The 23,262-nt window shown below is 42.7% G+C and overlaps 1 protein-coding gene across 5 annotated transcripts in view; it reads right to left on the bottom strand.

Annotated features, from left to right (window-relative positions):
- The window catches only part of NUP153 (nucleoporin 153), a 45,224-nt gene extending 23,526 nt beyond the window's left edge, over positions 1-21,698 (bottom strand). For 4 of the 5 annotated variants that reach the window (XM_032678567.1, XM_032678584.1, XM_032678576.1 and 1 more), the window contains exons 1-5: positions 21,552-21,698; positions 4,752-4,968; positions 2,567-2,815; positions 1,210-1,349; positions 998-1,126 (exon numbers count right to left, since the gene is read on the bottom strand). In XM_032678567.1, coding sequence (XP_032534458.1) covers positions 998-1,126; positions 1,210-1,349; positions 2,567-2,815; positions 4,752-4,968; positions 21,552-21,647 — 831 coding nt within the window. In that variant the 5' untranslated portion in view covers positions 21,648-21,698. The remainder of the gene's footprint in view (positions 1-997; positions 1,127-1,209; positions 1,350-2,566; positions 2,816-4,751; positions 4,969-21,551) is intronic. The other variant, XM_032678603.1, reaches the window with a different exon arrangement.
- Positions 21,699-23,262: the final 1,564 nt, after the last annotated feature.

The raw sequence follows: 23,262 nt of genomic DNA, 5'->3' as shown, positions 1-23,262 counted from the left end.
TTATTTTTGTAAAAATAAAAATAGCTGATCAAAGAGGGCTCCTAGCTTACACTCCTAGAAGTTTTAAGTGTTCTGAAGTTTGACTCAACACCAAGTCCGGACAAACCGCAAATTGTCAAGGTTTCCCCTAAGTCAGGAACTTGTAAGTCCCCTTGTTCCATGGCAGAAAAGAAACAGACTGCCAGAATAGGTCCAGCAAACTCTAATTGCCAGTTTCTTAAATAAAGTTTCTTTTGGCTTTTTATTTCTTTTTTTAATAAAGGTCTTTTTGACTTAAACACAACACATTCCAATCAAATCAGATTTTACTTCTTTTTAGATTCAACTCTAGTTACTGAAGGCAGTAAGGATTTTTAATTGCAGGTTCATTTTAGAACACAAAGAATACTTTGGGGCAAGCAGCTCTTCTCAAGAGCTATGATATAGAGAATGATAGTAAAATAGAGGGGACTTATTGTTTATCTTGAGATTGCATTGAGGGCTGCATGCCTCTAAGTAACAAAAGTGCAAAGGATGAGCAAATTTGCCCTTTGGATATTACTATATTAAAGAATGCACAGTTTTACAAAGTATATTCATAGTTAAGAGTGCAGGATCTACCAACAAGTATCAACTTCTGCTACTATAAATATGTTTTCAAAGTTATGCCATCATAGTATTTATTTACACATTATTTTAACATAATACAGTCAGAGGCAGACAATGGCAGAAAACAGAAATTTTTGAAAGAGGTAACAACAGATGAAATCCCTACAACAAACAACTACCCAGCAACTAAGATGCTACTGTCATTCTTGTGCATTATGGTAAATATTTCTACATGAACTGAGAATTTAAACAAAGATGCCTCTTTTTCACTCTTGTAGGCTGAGAGGGTAAAAGAGGAACTGTTTCCATATTTTCAGTGTTCAGTTCCCCACTCAGAGTTTTTTAGGGAGAGCTACCCCTTCTGTACTTTGATTACATTTTCCCCCCCACCACACTACTATTTTCATACCTGATAAGCAGAAATCTGCACTTTCGTCTGCCTTGCTGCTGCAGCGGCACCACCATAAGAGGTCTTTCCAGGGTAAAATGGAGAATCCCCAAGCTGCCTTGTCTTAAAGACAGAAGTGTTTCCAAGAGACTACAGAAAAGTGTTATGGTAAGTTGTTAGTAAAAATGGTTACACATTCAAACTGACTAAACTTAACACTGTGCAGTACTTACAGGAGAGGGAGATCCAAAAGCAGATAAATTGAATGCAGGTTTTTTAGAGCTAGATGCAGGATGCTGTGAGAGGGAATGAGATCTTTCAGCCTCTGGGGACCAGAGCAGTGGTGCTGAAGTATTTTTCGAAACTGTGATATCTGCCAAAATGATACATGCTTTATGTAAATGCCTCATATACATAGAGAACTGTAATATTAAAGATACTTTATCATCTCTGATATTTTATCAGAGTTCTTTAATATGGAAAAATAAGTCTTACAGAATGAAAAAGTCCCTTTACACTTACTTCTCCAGCACTCTAAGCTTCAGAGTTCTTCAAACAGATTAGTTTCACATATGGTATGAAAATCAAGTATCAACTCTGAACCTAAATTCTGTTCAGAGAACTGCAAATACATTACCTTTCAGTAATCTTTCAGAAGCATGCACAAGTTAATAGCATGCTTCCAGGGCAAAGCAATTCTACTTTTATTTCTTTCATGGTAAAATAAAATGGAATGGCATAAACACTGGTGCATCTATAATGGTACAAAGTTCTTCCTATGTTGGTAAAGGGCTGCAGGCCACCATAGGACAGAACTGCATCCTAGTAAACAGGTTATATTGCTAAGCCCAGGTAATACAAACTGAACTGTAAAACTATGGTCTCCAGAGAACTGGTTGAGCATGACTCTATTCCCACTTATACAGGGGATTAGAAAAACTTGCAAACCTGCTGTTTGCCCTTTCTCAGGGAGACACCTAGGTCCCTATCTTTTTCAATACAATGTTTAGAGGGGTTTTTTTAACTTTAGAATTGTGTACATTCCTTACTGAATTCAATAAAAGACATGGCAGTATTGCCAACCGATGCCTTCTACCAAGAAAAGCAAAAAAAGCTGCCCAGACTTTTTCAATCAGAATAGTTCCATTACTGACTCCTGGTAAAAAACCCCCCAAAAACCACATGAAAACATCTTGTGTTTTCATCTGTCACCTATATTTACTCACATTTAACCAGCTGCGAGTTAGATATTCAAGGTAACTCCTCCTCTAGGTCAACCTAGCTGTCAAGTTACAGCAAATCATCTTCACTTCCTACTATCCCAGTTCAAGATTTACAGATAATCCAGCTAAAAGTGTATTTATCAGCACCAACTCTTTAGAACATCAGGGACTCATAACTGTATTCCAAAGCATGGTTCTATTTAAAAGATGACAGGATTATATGCTTCTAATATATTAAAAATGAAATTTAATTTTAACATCCAAAGCTGACATTCACCTACTTTACTTACTAAGGCAATCTGAAATATTAAAGATTACAAAGTACTTCATGTTACCAAACAACTCAATTAGAGAACACAAAAGTTACCTTTATCAGATGCTCTAGAGGAGAAGCCACTGGTTGTTGAGATGTTATCATCATCATGCTGAGAGGTAGAATCTTTTATTTCTTTTACCAGAGACAGCCCAGGACTGCCAATGCCAAGAGTGGAAGATGTAGAGGGCTGACAGTGTGGTACTGTGGGATCCAACACAGTACAGTTCAAATGGCTCCGATGGAGAGAGGGCCTTGTTAACACATCTGAGAAGTTCAGCGCAGACCTACTCGTGGATGGTTCTAAACAGGAACAGCGAGACAATCAGCTTTCCTATAGACAAGCTCACAGAAGCCAAAACCTGTTTTCTATCAACAGCAATGTTATTGCCAAGTTCTAAGCACAAAAATAGAGAAGCCGAATTTAACTTCTTCACCCATATAGGGTTTCATCTGTCTGACAGTAACAGCAATACTGCTTGAAATACTAGTGTTCTGGTGTCATCATCACCCCTTCCAAATTCTACAGTATCAGGTCACACTACAGACAAAAACATTCCTCCTCTCCATTGATTTTTGAGATTTTGGCACAAAGGACAAATAAGCAACATGGCCTTGGTTGAAAGATGGGCATTTTTTCCTCACGAAAGGAGTCTGTAAACACCGCCAGTGTCCTGCAAAAAGTAGTCTCACAGCTCCCACTCGCCACATGAACAGAACAGCTATTAATGGCTATCTTGCCTGATAGCCATGTAAATCTACAGTCTTTCCCAGGAATTCTAGGTATGAACAGGATTTTGAGTCACTACCCTCTTGGTATTTGCACTGAAGCTCAAACTTGCAACTTTAATCTACATAACCACCGCAGGGGGTAATTCTCCAAAGGATTGATAGATTTTCAGGACGGTCTTGTTTGAGATAAAGAAAGTGTGTTATCAGACCGAAGGTTGGTCAAGTAAAGGAATACAAGCTCTAGCACACCGGTATCTCAGAGCTGAAGAAACAGGCTCTCTAAAATAAAAATACCAGCAATAATAAAAAACCCCTTACTATTAACTATAGAAAAAAGATTAGGCTGCAACACCAGCCACTAAAAGTTCTAGGGTGTCCCATCTGCTCCCGATTTTCTGGAGCTAGAAAGTTTGCTGTGCAGCTGTTCTTACTGAAAGGTCCTTTCACACAGTTCTTCAGGAAAGCCAACACATGTTCCTCCTTCATGAAGACCTTCTCTATTCCTTTACACAAACTTACTCTCAAGCTACAGCTACACAGAGAGCAATAACGTTCCTTATTTAGAATTAGATGACATTGGTGACATAGATATTTCCTCATTACTTTTTGTTCTGCCAACAACAGAAACAACTGACGTTCTACACAGAGGGTTATGTACAAGTGGTCAGACAAAATTTGTCTCCTTATCAAAAACTGAGTTCCACAAAAGTGCTAATTTAAGAGAAACTCAAATGGGAGCATACGCAAATTTTTAGAGTCCTACAGAAACAGTGAGAGGCAGAGATATAAAATACAGAATAATCTTTTATATAGTAAAGGGGTTGCAAACTTCTTTGCCAAGGGGTCAAATAGTTATCAAAGACTCCATGTTAGCCAGGCAACACCTTAACGTTACAAAATATTTTAAAAAGAACAATGTCACAAACAAAGTTCTCCAGATCTCCATTAAACCAATAAGGAAACTGAATAAATTGATTGAAGAAGCTCAAAGGAAAAAAAAAAAATCAGGACATGAGAAGTTATTTTCCTCTGGCATTCTAGCATCTGGCCTTTTGCTTTGAGGACAACAAAACAAATTAATGTTTCTGTTACAGTAGGCAGTTAGATAAACTTTCATTCCAGATCCTTTAAAAAAAATGCATTCACCCTAGTGAATGAATATTATTGATATTTTGCACATGGTTAGTTGACTACCTGAAGTTAACTGATGACTTCCAAGAGCTCCAAGTCAACTTCTAGTATGTTTTGCAATTTAAACATTGTAGTGTGAAGCTAAGACAGTTTCAAAAACACTTTTTGATTTTTTCCTATGTTTTTGTTTTCTGTGTTTGTTTTTTTTTTGGTTGTTTTTTTTTTTTTGTTGGTTGGATTTTGTTTTGGGATTTTTTGGTTTATTTTGTGACGTCTTTTTAATGCTCCTTCCAGCTTCTCTTACAGATCTAGATTCAGAACTAGAAATCTGTGAATAAATACAGATGGTCAGAATACTAAATGATATTTCACATACCTTCCAAATTAATTCTTGCTGATTCAGGCGTGACTCTCCCATCAATTACCGTAGCATCTTCATTTGCATAATCATCGTGATAGTTTATTGGATTCTCTTCCTGGTTTGGAGATTCATTTGTATCTACACATTTATCTTCCCTTTTATTGAAATACTTCTGTAACCATCCTGGTACAATGTTTTTCACTGATTCAGTCACTCTGCTAATGAGTCCCAGCTTGAAAGAAAAATACAGAAATACGGTCAGCAGCATACTGTGGGATGCAACCTTGCTCAGACCTTGAAGACAGATGTTAGACAGCAATATTCAGATGAATAAAATAGAGGTGGGCGGGTTGTTGACACAGAATTCCTATACGTCTGGAACACGCATGACAGAAATTCACCTAACTCTGATTTACTTAGTACTGACCTATCAATTTCTGCACTTCCCAGTGACCTTGGCAGTGTTCAAAATACTGAAACTACAGCCAAAATTCACCAGAGGCCTGTCAAGTCACAAGGTCATCAGGAAATTCTACTTCTAAATAACTCCTGATATACACTCTTTTTCTGAGGACTCCTCCTTGTAATGCCTTCACTTGAAAAAGCATTAAACCCAGAAGCTCAGCAATTATCTACAGCAATACTGATGACCATAACAGCTGCTAAAATCAGTGAATTTAAATATTTCTCTTTCTAATGCTGAGCTGCAGTAACAAAGTTTATCCAAAACCCCACTATTAGGCTCTGAACAGTCAAGAGTATCCTGAAAGAATCCTGGAAGAAACAGCTATAGCTGAACAACAGATTCCTCACTACAGGACTGTTCAATAGATCCAATTTGATCAAATTTCATTTTGTAGTATGTTAAAGTTTTCTATCTTCAAACCTTAATATTCTGTCATTGAGGTATACCTAAAAGCCATTTCCATTATGACATTTAGAAACTATTCGCAATGCTAACACTCTACATTTAGGAAACATTTATTTACCATTTTGTTTTAGGCAGTCACTTGATCCCCATCATGTCCTCAAAATTTCAAAACACCTTCCTGTCAAATCTCAAGCCCCTGCAGCAGATTGCCTGCAGCGTGGAGTTCCCCCTCTCTTACACTGACTGCAGCCACAGAAACAGCTGCCAACCTCTGCAAGCTGGAAGCAAAAGTGAAATCTATCTCCATGATTTCAACACTTTGGAAACTAAAAAGTAACAAGAGTTAAACGGATTTTTGTTGAACTCCATTGCCATTTGCATTTCAAGCTAGGTAACACACGTATCAAAGGCTCTGGCAAGCTACTCTGGTTTTCTTCTGGGTTTAGGCAACAAAATTTTCTAAAAATTATTATTCATGTGTAGAAAATTAGGAACAGTCTTTGAACATGTATTAGTTAGTCTAGTAAACAACTGTGAAACAAGAACTCTGCTGTATTCAACTTTCCTAAACAAACAGCACACAAATGAAAAAAGAAGCCCATATTCCTCATTCAAGTCTTTCATACATTGTTACTTACAGGAGTTATAAACAAATTAGACACCCTTGAATCTGGAGTTAAGAGGGGGGGCAGGGAAAGAGGATAAAGGGAAGGTAGAAAATAAAAGCCTTTTCACAGAAGGAAGGTTGTCTTAATTTGACATTTTTCATTGGTAATTTAATCTTGTACTTGCATAAAGACAGAATAAACATCCAGAGACAGCTCAAACCAGACAGAATACAGCATAATAAGCACATCCATCACAATTATCACACTAAGATACAGGCTAGTATGCCATGTTCAGGGTGTTGATACTACTCTACATATATACTAAACCTCAGTTTCCCAACAACAAAAAACTAACTGCATGCCATACCAGAACTCACGAGCAGTTCAGTGCATGGTAACAGCAAAGAGGCAATTCCTACTCTCTTCCCAGCCCCTCATTTTCACCTTTCCTTACGACACACTGTCCCCCTTTTCAGGGGTATTTTGCTCCTATACGAATAAAAGCATACCAGGAACTCAGAGGAGTCAAAATTTGCCAAAATAAGCAAACGGTCAGGACACAAACTGCATTCAAGGCAATGCTCTTTTCAAAAAGCTAAGCAGTGCTATATTCACTATTGCTAGAGAGTTTCTTCATCAAGAGAATAAAAACATAAAACAGGCCTGTATGATTCTCTTGCTGAAGAAATCCTCCCAGGACTGAAAGCTACCTGAGACTCAAGATGGAAGATGTCATAGGCATCCAGAAGAGTAAACACCCAATCATTAGTAATCTCAATGAGTAACTGGAGAACCCAGATAGACTAATAATTAACCAAGGTAACATTTTACCATCCATATCTAAAACAAGACTGGTTTGACCCTTTCTTGCAAAGGACAGCCTTGCTACTGTTCTCCACATCATCAGCACTTCAAGCTAGGTAACACAGGGTAACTTCCCAAGAAGTTGGAACTTCCACCAGAAGCCAGAACTCGCTCAGCGCAGCCGTACTGTAGCAAGTACTAATGGCCTGTTCCATCTAGCTTAGGCACAGTGGAAGACGTAGCACAGTTTTATGCTCCAGAATAATGCAGGCTTAGTGACAAAGCAAGAGAAAGCAGAATACATGGAAATGCACCTCTGTTTTCTGTCTGCAAAATATACTGATTAAAGGCACTGTGAAAGAGCTATGCAGGCATTATGAACGAGCTACCACCAAATGCAGATCCTGCTAAAACAACCAAACACCTTCCCCCCACAAAGTAAGCCATACACCCCAGGTATTCCTATTGATATACACACAGACCAAAAAAAAGGAAAAAAGACAAAATATCCTACCTGCCTATCAGAGCTGAAAGGCACTGTGTTTGGATTCCTGACCATGTCAGGCAGGTAACGCACTACTGATCAACTACACTTTTGAACATGCATGCTTCCTTGTTCTTGCCAGGACATTTCAGCAAAGGATCATGCCTTACACTGTCTTTAAAGCTGGCATTCTAATCCTAACCTAACTTGTGATTTTCTTATTCTTCAATTTCAGCACGTTTTTGAAAACCCTTTCCCTCTGCCTGCACATGCAACACAAACCTACCTTGTCAGCAGTAGAGCACTCCCCCTCTACTGCTCCTGTGCCACCAGCTCTGCATTTTCTCCATCCCAGGTTCCCTGGCACTACCATCTCCCCACACAGGAATCATTAGTCCTTCTAGAAGACTGACAAGGATACCGCACATCTCAGTGATGCAAACAGATCTTCTGAGGTGAAATATAAAAGACACAGCAAAAAGTAAGTCTAGCAGACTTATTCCTCCAGCAAAATCAGAGCAAACTGCTCAGATCCCAATCTCCTCAAGCCACGATTATGTACCAGTCCCTTCCTGAACAACTGCATTCACTATGGCTATTCTGAATGTGGCACTGCACAAAAATTTTTCTAGTTCCCAATCCCAGACTGGGAGCGGAGGAAGCAGTGTTGGCACACAGCTTTAATGCTCATAAATCCTAATTTCTACAGGCCCCAGAGATACCAAACTAATATCATGAAAGGGCAGAAGATGTAATGGGACAATCCTGACTGAGTGGAGTACCACTTTAGTCAGTGAACACGGTTTACTCCTTAACTGATTTCACAAGTCTGAGCTACTGTCAGTACCAACTACAGTCTATTCACCTCAAACAAACTCATACTCATCCTAAAAAAATATAAGCATGAAAGCTGAACAAAATGAAAATCCAGTGGAAAGACACAGTAGCTTATGAATAGATATTTACAACAGTTTTTCAAAATCTGTGCATCGTTCGAAGCGTCTGCAGCTCTGCTGGATCTCTCTAAGTCTATGTATACAAACATCATAGCAACAGTAACTACAGTAACAGCTACTTCAAGTCACACTGGTTTGACATCATGGAATCACTGAACCACTGTGGCTGGAAAAGACCTCTTGGATCACTGTGTCCAACTGTTACCCAAGAGTCCAAACCCTCCTTGTTTGGGCACAAACTCTCATTTCTAAGTTCCGACCCTGCTCTTGAGGTCTCGAGACTCATCTGAGGGGCCTAGAGCGTTACTCTGAAGGCCTCAAGTCTAATCTAGAAGGTCCAAAGCCTCATTTGTAGAGTTCAAGGGCTTCTTTACGGAGTCCAAAGGCACATCTTCAGGTCCAAACTCTAGTTTCCAAAGCCTCCATGTCAGGGATCAAAGCCTCCTCTTCAGGATTCAGCCTTCAATCTAGTGGTCTCAAAGCCTTCCTCCAACCCTCCAGAGACTCATTTCTAGGGGTGAGGCTTTATTTTGTGGTATTTTAGGGCACAAAACCCAACTCGTGGTTCAAACCCTCCTTCTGACCTTCAAAAGCCCATTTCCAGGGCCCAAAGCTCTGTCTTGAAGACCCAAATTCTCCTTTGAGGGTCCAAAGCCCTGTTTGCATAGAATCATAAAGGCTGAAAAACACCTTTAATATTATCAAGTCCAACTGTTAACCCAGTACCACCATCATGTTCACCATTAAACCATGTCCTCAAGTGCCAGATTTATTGCCCTTCTCTGGACATGCTCCAGCAGCTCAGTGTCTTTCTTGTAGTGAGGGGCCCAAAACTGAACACAGGATTCGAGGTGCAGCCTCAGCAGTGCTGAGTACAGGGGCATGATCCCTGCCCTGGTCCTGTTGGCTACACTATTTGCTGATATAGCCCAGGATGCCACTGGCCTTCTTGACCACCTGGGCCTACTGCTGGCTCATATTCAGCCAGCTGTCAACCAGGCCCTTTTCTGCCAGGTATCTTCCCAGCCACTCTGCCCCACACCTGTAGTGTTATACGGGGTTACTGTGACCCAGGTGCAGGTCTCAGCACTTCCCCTTACTGAACCTTATACAGTTCGTCTTGGCCCACCAATCCAGCCTTTCCAGATCCCTCTGTAGACCTTTCCTGCCCTCTCAGGATCAACACTCTCACCCAACCTGGTGTCATGTGCCAGCTTGCTTAGGGTGCGCTCGATCCCCTTGTCCACGTAATTGATGAAGATGTTAAACAGGACTGGCCCCAGTACTGAGCCCTGGGGAACACCACTGCTGACCAGTCACCAGCTGGATGTGACTCCATTCACCACCACTCTCTGGGCCCGGGCAGCCAGCCAGTTTTTCACCCAGCGAAGACTACTCCTGTTCACACCATGGGAAGACATGGGAATTCTCTCCAGGTGAATGCTGTGGGAAATGGGGTCAAAGGCTTTACTAAAGTCTAGGTAGAAGACATCCAACATCCACAGCCTTTCCCTCATCCACCAAGTGGGTCACTTTGTCACAGAATGAGATCAGGTTGGTCAAGAAGGACTTGCCTGTCATAAACTGATGCTGGCTGCAACACTGAGTAAAAGATGTAGACAGAAACACCAGTAAACAAACAGGTGTCATAATTTATTACTTTAAAATATCATTTCTTCAAAGGATTCATATAAAAAAAGAAAAATCGATAGTTTTTGGTCACGGTTTTGAATTCCAAACTCAAAAGCAGGCTATTTCTTGGCCAAAAATATTTACAGAATAGGACAGTTTTTCCAGCTTGTAAGGGTCTTTCATATAGTATAGGGTGAGGAAAGTGCTGGCAGGAGTACTCAGCAATGATAAAAGCAGATAAAAGAGCTACTTTTCACTTCACTGCATGCACACTTCTGAAAAGCATCAAGTTTTTGCCTCTCAGAGACTGCTCTGCTTCCCATTTCAAAGTTCAAGTTATTAAAACACAGAAATCAGTAAGTCCTGAAGAAGAAAACCTGCTCCTAATGGTGAAGTTCATCGAGAGGGAGAGCAGATTAATCTAACCACTTACAACCACCAATAAAGAATTTTCATGTCCTCTCCATCCCCCACAGTTACCTCATGTCAGCTCTGGCACATAGCATACTACTCTCCATACTAGCTGAATTCATTAATCTGGCAAAAAGTACATGTTTCTCTTCTGGGCTAATGAGTTAAACTGGCTCAGTGCACCAGAACTGGCACAAGAGACAGTACAATCAGGCAGCCAGGACCAGAGGAACATGAAACAAAACTTCTCCCTTCTTTTAACCATCCTGTGTCCATACTGCCATTAAGACACTGTCCCTTTCTCCTTTTCAACTCGCCCTTCCCTTATGCTGCCACTAGCACATACATGCAACCAAGCGACAACCTGCATCAGGGCTCTAATAGACAGGTCCAGCCAAAAATTTGTCTATAGACTGTGACTACAGACTACCCATCAGGGGTGTCAGGTCGCTGGTGCAGTTTACCATGTGGCTGCATGGGTGATCATGCAAAAAGCAGGAACAGAAATGAAAAAGTGACATGATTGTATCTTGCAACAGCAGACTTAGACTGGCTTATACTAACTCTGTTTTTGCGATTTAGGGAGTGGCTTCAATTTGGATGTGGGACAGCAGTTTGATATTTCATTTAGAAAAAAGACAATAAAACTTATGACTTAATATGAACAATATGTTTCAGGAATGACATTAATTATGTAACATTTGAAAAACAACAATTTTATTTAAGGCAAATGGACTAATTCAGATTTATTTCTAAAAGTCATGAAGAAGGGATTGTGTTACCAGATGCTTGAAGTGAACCTTATTTTCCTTAGTCTAATTAGCTTTAGAATAAACATTCCAGGGAAACTCAGGTACTTTTTGGCACTGTTTGCACATCTGTACATATCATTATCAGTTGAACTGAGTGCAAAACACAGAGTGTGTGCTCTGATAGATAAATTGGTGCCTAGCCCACTAGGTTAAATCCTTGTGACACTGAATGGTTTTATCTCAAGTTTTGTCCACACCTTCAGTTGACACAGTGACAACATTACAAAAAGGAGCACAAAGTACAAGGTACCTTTCTTCCTTCCTTTTAGGAAGCCTGCATCAGGCTCTAGTCAACCCTCAGCAGTGATTAGCAATGGGAGCTGTAAATGACATTCAGTATTAAGCTTTGGATGGAAATCTATCAGCATCAAAAATGAAAAAGTTAAGATTCAGGACACTGCCTTCAGAACAGTTAAGATTCAGGACACTTACAACTTCACAAGCAGTTTTAAAATTCTTTCTTTCTCAATCTAAGAAGGAACTCTAATTAGTTAATACTTTTTAATTGAAAGACTGCCACAACTTAGCTGCCACAGTGTGACTGCAGCCAAGTTTCATAGACAGTATGTAGAACTACATTAATTTAAATGCTGCTCAGGTTATCTTTCTGTTTCTATAAGGGAACCCTATAGTCTAAGCTGATTGTTTTTCTTTATTTCTGACATAACCACACAAACAAGAAGTTTAAAGTTTTCAAAATCAGAATGATCAAGAAATACATTTCCCATAGCACCAGATGATCTTTAAAAGCCATTAGTACACGTATCAGATTTAGCAATGTAAAACACACATTTTATATTTAGGGTTTAAATACACTGTTTAGGCATAAAATTGTCTTATTTATAGATATTCTCTACGTAGTAAGATCTAATTCATTACAGTATTTCAACATCACCAAACATAACTGATAATAGAAAATGGTAAGCTCTTCCTCTTTCCTGCATTTACAGTACAGTTTATGCACACAAGGGCTATCAATGCATCACACCCCACACTACAAATCTGCTACCTTCGATAATATACTAGACTCCCACATTAAACATTTTCAATGCCACTTTGCCTAAGAGAACTCACAAACGAACAAGGTATCACAGGCCAATCTAAGGCACATAGCAGTGAGGACACATCGTGTATGTAAAACACAAAGGCAGTCCAAATTCTGCAACAACTCCTGAAACAACAGTTAAAGGCCACTGAAGAACTACAAAATCTCATTCCTGACACTTTGGAGTGGTCCTGCAAAGTAAAACACAATCTTCAAACAGGAAGACTAGAATTAATTTTTTAAATAAAACGCACTGATAGTATTCACATGGTCTCTCTGAAATATCTTTTCTGACCATGCTGATCTACAAACTGAGCTGACAACATTACAAGCTAATCTTTTTGCAAAATGTATAGCCAACCCTGCTGCACACTTAATGTTAACTTATTCCCAATTTTGAACCTGTAAGTTAAAATGAAGCAACCAAATAATCACATTTAGTTATTCCTGCTGATAATTTGGTATTTTACCAAAACTCGAAGCTTCCCTACTTTTGAAGTATCATACACAAACATTGTACAGCATACACACAACTCATCTAACCCCCCGGAACCTGCAATTACTTTAAATAGGACACATTTATCCCTGGTGCATGCGCTGCCTGACCAGATTTTAAAAACAAAGAACTGGTGTCTAAGAGAAACCAAAACAATGACTTTTGGACACAGTCACTTTAGCTGCAGCAGCAGTGGTTATTGTTATATTTTTTTGACATTTTAAAGTAATATCCTGAAACTGTAAAGTCCAGGTAGCCTCACCTCTGCTGCAGGGCAGTAATCTTCAGTTGTACAAGGCAGCAGTGTCTTTCTGGACATATTTTTTCATCACTCCTCAACTGACAGAACCAAGAACATCTCACAAACATTTAACTAGTATCTCCAAACACTGTTCTCTTACCAGCAACATGAAAAATTGCCATTGCACATAGAGATTATTTCTGTAGTGACTGAAAGTAATGGCATCTACAAATCTGTATATATTGTACAACTCTGTAAAGTAAGTTTATTAACAAATACTAAGGTCTGACATTAGAACATGTGCACTGTTATAGCTAAATTTAATATTTATTTAGTTGCACCACAGTAATTCCCTAACACAGCTACATTTAAACCAGTTTAAATCTTGTTCTCATCTGCTTAGCACTGGATGACTTTAACTACAAATGCACAAATTACAGTCTTGCACATATTGGTATAGTTTTTCCTTATCAATTTAATATTTTGTTACATACTTCAGTGCCTCATTAGAGCAGAGTTATAGAGACAATAATAAACAGCCTCAGAAAGGAGAAAGAAAATTTTCAATTGGCACAGGTATTTGCAAAGTTCACGTGTGCTCAACTGTAGGACTTGGTGCATGCTGGTGTCCAGGTGTTAGCACACACATTTCATCCCAGCAGTGTGAATGTTAAGTTGAACTTACGCTTAGGTGAAGAAACACGGTAGTCACAACTAAGCCAAACCCTCCCAAGGTCCCTGTACTTATGTGCAACATGTATAGATTCACAGAATAGTTTGGGTTGGAAGGGACCTTTAGAGGTTGCCTAGTCCAACCCCTCTGTAATGAGCAGCGGCATCTTCAACCAGATCAGGTTGCTCAGAGCTCCACGCAACCAGAGCTTGAATGTTTACAGGGACGGAGCATCGACCACCTCTCTGGGCAACCTGTTCCGAAGTATCACCACCCTCTTTGCAATAAACATCTTCCTTATATCTAATCTAAATTGACCCTCTTTCAGTTTAAAACTGTTATCCCTTGTTCTGCTAAACAGGCCCTCTAAAGAGTCTGTCTCTATCTTTCTTTTGAGTCCCCTTTAGGTACTGAAAGGTGACAACAGGGTCTCCCCAGAGCCTTCTCTTCTACAGATTGAACAGCCTCAACTCTCTCAGCCTGTCTTCACAGGAGAGGTGCTCCAGGCCCCTGATAATTCTTGTACCCCTTCTCTGGACTCACTCTAACAGGCCAATGTCCTTCCTGTGCTGAGGACCCCAGAGTTGGACACAGTACTCCAGGTGGGGTCTCACCAGAGCAGAGCACAGGGGCAGAATCACCTCCCTCAACCTGCTGGCCACTTTTCTATTGATGCAGCCCAGGATACAATTGGCTTGCTGGAAGCGCACATTGATGGCTCATGTCCAGCCTCTCATCTGTCAGCTTGCACAAGTCCTTCTTGGCCATGCTGCTCTCAATCCATTCATCCTCCAGCCTGTATTGATAGTGGGGTTGCCCCAAGCCAGGTGCAGCACCTTGCATGTGGCCTTGCTGAACCTCATGAGGCTCTCATGGGCCCACTTCTTGAGCTTGTCTGGGCCCCTTTAAATGTCATCCTGTACCTCCAATAAAAAAGTTTTAACAGGCAGGTAAGACTTGTAGTGTTCAGAAATAAGGACAAAGCAAGACTTTAAAGCAGCAAAATAAAATTTAAAATGTAGTGTCAAGAAGGGAATAATACTTGGCACAAGAGATTTGTACAAGGGAAAACAAGAAATACGTCTAACTTTAGGGTAGTTGTTAGTGAAACTGCATAGACAATGATTTAATACCCTAACAAGTAATAAAAAATCCTGCCTAATGGCTAGAATTCTTCCTCAGAAAAATACTGTGGGCACTTCATAATTCTGCAGCATTGAGGACTTATATTATTGCATGTTACAAAAAGTACAGAAGAGAGTTTTCATTATACTGTCTTAGTAGCACACACACGCATACTGAGGAACACCTTTCCCTTCTCTCATGACAGTAAATACCACTATTCAATACATGGTAGATGTAAAAAATAGACACAATAAATACTGAATTGATTACACAGAACAATAAAAAGCAAAAAACCCAAAGTACTTACAACTTAATAGCAGAAAAATGGAAAAGCATCACATGACCTACCACTAAAAAACATTTTCAAAAATTGGTTTGCAAAACAGCAACCCTAGAAAAAGAGCCCCTTAGCTATTCTCTTCTTGAGGGCAAGCTTCCAATTTATTCCAGAAAAACTGCAACAGTGAGATGGAGGCATTATTTCCTCCCTCAAAAAGCAACACAAACCTAAAGACACAATTAAAGAATGGACCAACAACAGGATTACCAAACTAGAGGAACAGCAACATTTATGCTGAAACCACGCCTGCCTGTGCTCTGTGGTCCGACTGCAGCTTTGACAGAACCACATATCCACAGGGGCTGCATGGCTGTCCAGAGGTCACCTGCTGCAACCTCCTGCTAAGAGAAGGGCCAAGAACAGCAGGTCATACACAGCTGTGCCCACCTGGGCTTCGAGCACCTCCAGGGACAGACATTTCCCTAGGCAGTTCTTCCAACATATCGGTTTTCCTCACAGTTAAAAGACTTTTCCTGATATGAAATTGGAATTTCCATTTTTGCATCTTGAGTCCGCTGTCTCTTTTTCTATTGCTATGAACCTTCTAGAAGAGCCTTGCTACACCTTCTCTATAGTGTCATTAGGTGCTCTTACACTGAACACACCCAGTTCTCTCAGCCATGGGCCTTTCTTTGTCGCTCTAACCATTTTGGTGGCCCTCAACCAGACTCACTCCACTATGTTGACTTTTTTTTTTTTTGTACGAGAGAGGCCAAAATTGAACACAACGCTCCAGATGCAGTCCCAGAAGTGCTGAATACAGGGGAAAAAACAACTCCCTGAACATCCTCCCCACATTTTTACTAATACCTCCCAGTACGCAGCTGGCTGCCTTCACCTCGAGGGCATGCTGTTGACTCAGGTTCAACTTGCTGTCCAGCAGGTAGGTGGGGTTGTTTCATCCCAGATGACGAACTTAACATCTGCCTTTACTAAAATGCATGAGGCTCTTGACAGCCTGTTTCTGCCAAGATCCCTCAATGCCAGCCCTAACCTTCTTCATACAACAGCACTGAAGTTCCCCCAGATTTGGTACTATCAGGGAACCTCCTGAGGATTCATACCATTCCTTCATCCCAGGTTTTAGTAAAGACATATAGCAGCATCAGTCTCAATATCAATCCCTGACAGCCTTTATTAGCCATTGGCTGCCACGGTAACTTTATACTGCTGATCAAAACCCTCTGAGGTCAAGAGTCCCGCTAATTTTCTAATCACTTTATGGTACACCTGACAGGTCCATATTTCACCAAATGGACGACAGGGATCATCACATGGGAGACCATGCTGAGGGCACTGCTAAAGTCCAAGTAAACAACATCCACCACTCACCCCATGCCCCCTGTGTTATGAATTCATTACACAATGGTATGGTAGCCCACCATCTGCACCAATGTGAAATACTTCTGCTCAAACATTTTTGGGCATGCAAGATTTTGAACTCTCTCCTCCTGCAGTCCTTAGAATCAGCAGCAGCTCAGTTTGTCTGTGGCAGGGGAGCAAGAACTGGTTCTAATTACTAACTGGAGGAATAAATAACTCAGAGGAAGTGATGTGCTGCCAGCAACCAAAGACAATTTGCAGTGTCCCAGCTAACATAGTCAATTATTTCATCTGCTTTTTTCTCCTCCTAAGACAGCGCCCACTAATATTCTTCCCCAATACTTCACAGCCTCCAAGCCTGTCACAACAACACTTTGCAAGACAAACTCCAGAATATTAATAAAATGTTATAATAATCATCATCTACAATTTGTTGTACCACTGACAGTACTGTTAGCCTAAACGAGAGAAAACTGTCAGTATTTCAGTTTTACAAGTTCTTCCCAATCACGGTACATTTTTGTTTACGGCAGCAGTAGAAAGCCAAGCATCAAATTTAAACATCTGTTTTTCTAATATAATTTGATATTGCTGGGGCAGAGATAAAGCCTCTGATGCTGACTATTAGCCCGTCCTCTTAAAACAAATCTTTAAATACATATTAAATGTTTCTTTCAATCTATTTGTTTTAGCACAATGCGCTGGCCTGCTACTAAACCAAATCAAGCAGACAGTTGCATACAAATACAAATACCTAAGCATGTTTCAAGGTGCAATCCTGTTCATAGAGTTAAACCAATACAATTGTACTTGTGTAGGTCTCTACGGAAATTATTAATAAAGATCTTTTTAAATTAATATTTTCCTGCCCAAGGTTTATGAAACATTACTAAATACGATACTCCAGGAACCTTTTAGCATCAGAGTTTCCAAATTTCCTCACAAAATAAACCCGGCGGTTTATGAAATCCCACCTGCCCACTGTCTGTAGTCACTGTCCAGCAAGGCCTACCTTCAGGACAACAGCAGGTGACATGCAATGATTTAGTCATTACATACTTAAAGTTCCTGATCCTGTAGCTATTCCCTCTGGAAAGAACCTTCCAGAATGACTCAAATGACTTTATGAAACTCATCAATCTAGAGGGGCTTTCAGGACCAATGAAAGTGACTTTCAGTGGCCTTCTCCTCCCCTTTGTCAGGTAATGTCCTAACTAATCAGCACAAGACCAACTACAAACATGCAGAAACTTAAGCTGGTTTCATCAAGGAAAACATCTTTGGATTTTCTTGTATTATCAGTGTAGCACATCTACTTTATAAATATGCACTGGCACGTACACATGTAAGAAAAAACAAAAACATATCGCTCCCTAGCAGAAGTTTTAATCTACAAGTACTATCTCTGATATTAGACAGCCCTAAGATGAAGTTTAACACATATATATATACAAGTTTATGGGAAGGTTAAACACTTCTCAGGTAACTGTTTTTTTCTCATACTTAAATCTGCTTGTATGAGTTTAAAAGTCCAGGAGAATCAAAGTTCGTTGACATTTCCAATGGTCAATTATCTAATAAAAAAGATTACCAAAACAAGTTATTTTAGTCTCTTCTCCTGTAAGGCACGTTTAAAATCTTTGAAATCTGTATTACCTGGATGAGAATGGCCTTGTTCCAAGCGAAACTAGAGCACACATAAAAATGACAATAGAAACATACAGATACTATTCTAGAAGCTTAATAAGTCACCAGTGTAAACATTCCTCCCATTTACACATCTGCACTAGTAATTCCAATCATCAGTTTACCTAAATGACCAGGACAAACTGGCATTTAGAAACACTAGGGCCACATCCAGAAGATGAAACCCAGGTTCCGTTCACAAGAGTTCCCTCACCTGCATGTGCTTAGCTCTCAAAGAAGCCATAATTTTAACTCAAGTGCCTAAGCTTCTTAAACGGTGCAGGAAGAGGCTGGATATTTCAGCATGAGATGGTTAAGTAAACAGGTAGCATGCTAAGCATGGTGTAACCTAAAGTCAATGCACTCAGCGTGTAGCTGTCAACATTGTGTCACTAGGAAAGCACAGTCAATGGAGAGACCGCTGCAATTCTATTCCAAGAACACCCAACATGAAGATACAAAGGGCTCTTGTCTTTCTGAGAAGCAATTCCCCCACCACAGATATTCATGGTGGATGAGTCAATACCATCTTTACTTAGCAGTGCTGCTACTTTTTTATTGTTGGTTTAGTAATACAGCTGCTGACAGTGCACTTCCTATAAGGCAGGGTGGTAGCTCAGAAGGGAAAATAATGAGGTTTAGTTCCTTCGCTTGTGGGGGAATCTGTACCCACATCTCCATCTTCCAGAATACATAAGCTCCAAGTCACATCTACCAGGCATCATCTGTTCACCTCACCTCTGAGTTTGGTTTAAAAAAATGCTCTAGACTTAAAAAAACATACATACAAACATAAAGAAGCATGGCTGCCTATCAGGGACTTTGGGAGCAAAGGGCAGGAAATACTATGCTTTGCACATGTTTATTACACAAACATATAAAATAACCTCTGAAATAAAGGATCAGATCCTGTATGTCTCTAGTCTTGGAAGGCAACATCTTCTTATACCTCCTCTTCCTGGCTCAGTGAATCACAAATTCTTTTTCTGGATAATAACACAGTTTCAGTCAGAAGAACTGAAGACAACACACAGCTTGACGACTGGGATATTTGCCCAGAAAGTGGAAGATGTAGGTTGATGCCTCCAGGCAAAAAAGGAATCTGAAGCAGGGTCTACCACATTCTGAACAAATGCTTTAGCTAAGCATCTCTGAAAAGCAGCAGCATCTCCTCTTCCAAGTGTCTTCTAAAGCCATCACTGCACTTAATAGAAGACTGACTCTGCAGCAGATGTTGGACATGACTGGAGAACTCTCACCTGACTGAGCTCCCCGGGAGACTATGGTAAAATAACAACATCGAGAAAGCATAACAAGACGCCAAAAAAACATGACACCAGGTTTACAATTGTAAGCCTGGCGTTGTGCTACTCACCTCTCATTCAAGTGGAAAAAAAATTAGATACTCTAGGAATTTTAAAGCTATTAGCTATACTGTGTACAGTGCTTGGGCACCTTCAGAGTTTGATGAGAGAGTTTTCAGGACTGCAGTCTTGACTGCAAGCACCTAGAAAAGCTCTAATAAAGTATTTCTACGAACTTACTTTATAGATAATAATTAGGGGAGCAGGGGTTCAGAATCAGGGGTATAATCTCATATCAAAACTGCATTGAGCACTTCCATGTCTTCCCACACTCATTACTGAGAGACAACACCAAATCGCGGAATACTTCTGCAGAGTAGATGTTATATTGAAAATAGGAACACTTCAATTAATTTCAATTTAAGTCACTTATCTACCTAGAGTTCGTCTTTTTATGTAATGCAAGTTAGCAACCTGCACAGGGTTAAAAAAGCTACCCGTTGTAACAAATGTACATATCTGACACCTACTGGTTTTCCTCTTTACCATATTTCCCCCAACATATTACTTGTTAATTTGGTCTGTGTATTCGATTTGCAGCACCCATTCTCTGGGCAGAATCCCACAGATATTCCCAAGCACGTGTTTGCTTTGGCACATTGTTTAAATAAACCTACTGGAAAACACATAGAGACAACAAACAATAGAAGAGTAAGGAAACCATCTACGTTAATTATTTTAAATTCATGTGTAAGGTTTATCAGCTATCTACATAGTATCAACACATATAAGACATCACAATTGAAATGTTATCCTTATATTGTTCACATAAGAACTTTCAACATTTGCTCTGTAAGTGCAGTGACTCTTTGGATGAAGCATCCTCTTGACAGCTTTACAAGGACATTGCTGAGCAGTTTTACTATATAAAAGACTAAGTACAGTACTTCCCAAAGAATAAAGACTAATTGAGCAACAACTCGTGTGTAACACCCCCTCAATCTTGCATATAATATTCAATCCCCTAGCTTATATTTCCGATTTAATAATGTAAACGTTTTAGCTGAACAGTCAATTTCAGGTTCATAAATACACAGTTTCTGGGCATCTTGAAATTTCTTGGCAAACAGCAGATGGGAAGGATCTTTGCTTCTTCCCTCTGCAGTCACTCTAGATGGTGCAGGACCTTTGTATCACAATTTACAAAAAGTAGGGGTTTTTAAATCCATCTAACTCTGTCCTACAATACAAAGGAGGAAAAAATGCCTTACGATTAAGAGCTACATTTCAGTTGCACTGCACGTTTAAGCACAGGCAAGACACTGAAAAAACGACCAAATGCAGACCTAAGGGTTCTGCAGGCAGAATCCTACAAAGAAAAAGAGAAAACAATGGAAGATGCCTACCTACTCGTAACCCTCACAAACTAATCCACAATATGGAAGTCGCCAAGAAAGCACATATTGGAAGCGATGCACTCAAATCCGAGGAGTAACTACACTTGGTAACGCAATCTAAACCAATTTAACCAGGGTTTAACCAGGCAGCCCGGAGACAAAACGAGCATCCCGCAGAGCGGGAGCCAGCCCGCTCCATTCGCCAGTCGAGGGAATGCGTACCTACCCCTTCCCAGCCGCCACCTCCTCCTCCCGCCTTTGCTCCTGCCGAGCGGGGACAGACGGGAGACAAAGGGGAGGTGAGGAGCCCCTCGCGAGCCGGCGGGGCCGAAGCGGGGCGAGCGCCCGGAAATCCCACAATCCCCGCGGCCCCGGCGGGAAACCCTTCCCTCCTCCCTCCCCCGGGGGCCACTCCACCGGGAAATGCCGGCCTGCAGCCGCGCACGTGGGGCTGTGTGGAGGGCAGAGGGTGGCGCAGGGAAGAGGCGGCTCCGCCGGGCCGGGCCGGGCCGGGCCTCCCGGGCGCCTCCTCCCGCCGCTGAGGGAGCGCTGGGCGAGAGGAGCGGGTGCAGGGGAAGGGGTTCACCGGGCTGACCCGCGGCCTCACCTGCTGCTTGCCCCTCGTGTAGGGTGGCTTCCCGGCTCCCAGGTGGTGCCGCCGGATCCGGATCTTGCCGCCGCCGCCGCTGCCACCCGAGGCCATGATGCGATCCGGCCTCCCCCCCGCCGCCGCCGCCGCCGCCGCCGGCGGCCTCCTCCTCCTCCTCCTGCTCCTGCTGGTGGTGCGGCCGCGCAGCCCCGCCGCGGCCCGGCCGCGCTGTCACCGTCACGGGCCCCGCGGGGACGCGCCCGGCGCGGCCCGGCCTCGCTCCCCCCGCGCCGCTCCCGCCCGCCACGCGCCGCGCGCGGCCTCTGGCGCGCGCGCGCGCGCGGGGGGCTCCTCCGCGGCCTCCGCCCCGCCCCTCCCCGCGCGCGCTCGCGCGCCTCTCCGCCTCTCCCCCTCTCACGTCTCTCCTGCCCCTCGGCGCTCCCGCCGCTCCTCGCTCGCGCTCTCCCGCCCGGCGGCGGGGCCCTGTGCACTGTCCGCCCGCCCGCCCGTGGCCCGAGCCGCCGCCGCCGCCGTCGCAGCACCTCCCCCGCGGCCCGGCCTCCCGCCGACCAACCACACGGCGACCGCCCCGGGCCGCGCACGCGCGTCACTAGCCCGCGCGGGCGCGTCACACCAGCGGCGCCGGGCGGGCCCGGCAGCCCCCGCGCGCGCCGGCCCCGCTCCCGGGGAAACGGGAAAGAGGGAGGGGACAGGCCGGGACGGGCCGGCTGCGCGGGAAAACTGCGTGCTGAGCTCTGCCGCGACCCGCACAGGAACGTGGAGGAGGGAGGGGAAAGTCCACCCCTGGGCGCGGCTCAGGGACGACTCGAAGGCTGGGAGCGGAGGTTTGTGCCGGGGTGAGCCCCGGAGGCTGTGGCGCTGGCGGCTCCTCCGCCCTTCTCCCTTCTTCCCACGGCGCTTCGCAGGGATTGGGCCAGGTTGGAAGAGACCACGGTTGGTCATCCAAGTCCAACCTCCCTGCTCAGGCAGGGTCGTCCTAGAGCCCATGGCACAGGATTGCATTCAGACGATTCTTGAATATCCCTAGTGGGGGGAACTCCACAATGTCTCTGAGCAGGCAGTTCCATGCGCGGTCACGAGCACAGTAAAGAAGCTCTTCCTCATATTCGGGTGGAACTTCCTGTGCTTCAGTTTCTGCCCATTGCCTCTCGTCCTATTGCAGGGCACCCCCAAGAGTAGCTTGGGTCCGTCCTCTTGGCACCCGCCCTTCGGATACTTGAATGCTCTGGCGGCCCAGACGCTGTTCCCGCCCAGGGGACACAACTTGCCTACTACCCTGTGCCTCCCCCGAGGGACGGCGGCGGGGCAGATGTTCCCTTGTTCCTGCTGAGGAGCCGGCGAAGGGCAGCGTGGGGAAGGCGGCAGGAAAAATAGCACCAGGAGGTACGCGGTGCTCCCCCGGGATGCCTTTATCCATTGCGTCTGTGTAAGCAATGGGAACTGCGATGGTGCAGGTTTGTCGTCGCCCATTTTTGGCAGGTTGGGAGCAGGTGGGGGGGGGGAAAGCTGTGACACAGCTTTTTTCCTCCTCAAAACATGAGGAAGAGTGCATTCCTATTACAAAATTAAAATATGTAAAAATGTGTTTTGTTTATAATTCTACTGAGACTACAGTTGAGGAAAATCTATGGCTCTGCATCTTATTTATAGCACTCACCTGCCTTGGGAATCATGGAGCAGAGAAGAAAATCACAAGCACCTTCCCTAC

The sequence above is a fragment of the Chiroxiphia lanceolata genome, chromosome 1 (genome assembly GCF_009829145.1).
Source record: "Chiroxiphia lanceolata isolate bChiLan1 chromosome 1, bChiLan1.pri, whole genome shotgun sequence".
Classification (NCBI taxonomy): Eukaryota; Metazoa; Chordata; class Aves; order Passeriformes; family Pipridae; genus Chiroxiphia; species Chiroxiphia lanceolata.
The sequence above is the reverse complement of the archived record's forward strand: the minus strand, read 5'-3'. Positions and strand labels throughout refer to the sequence as shown.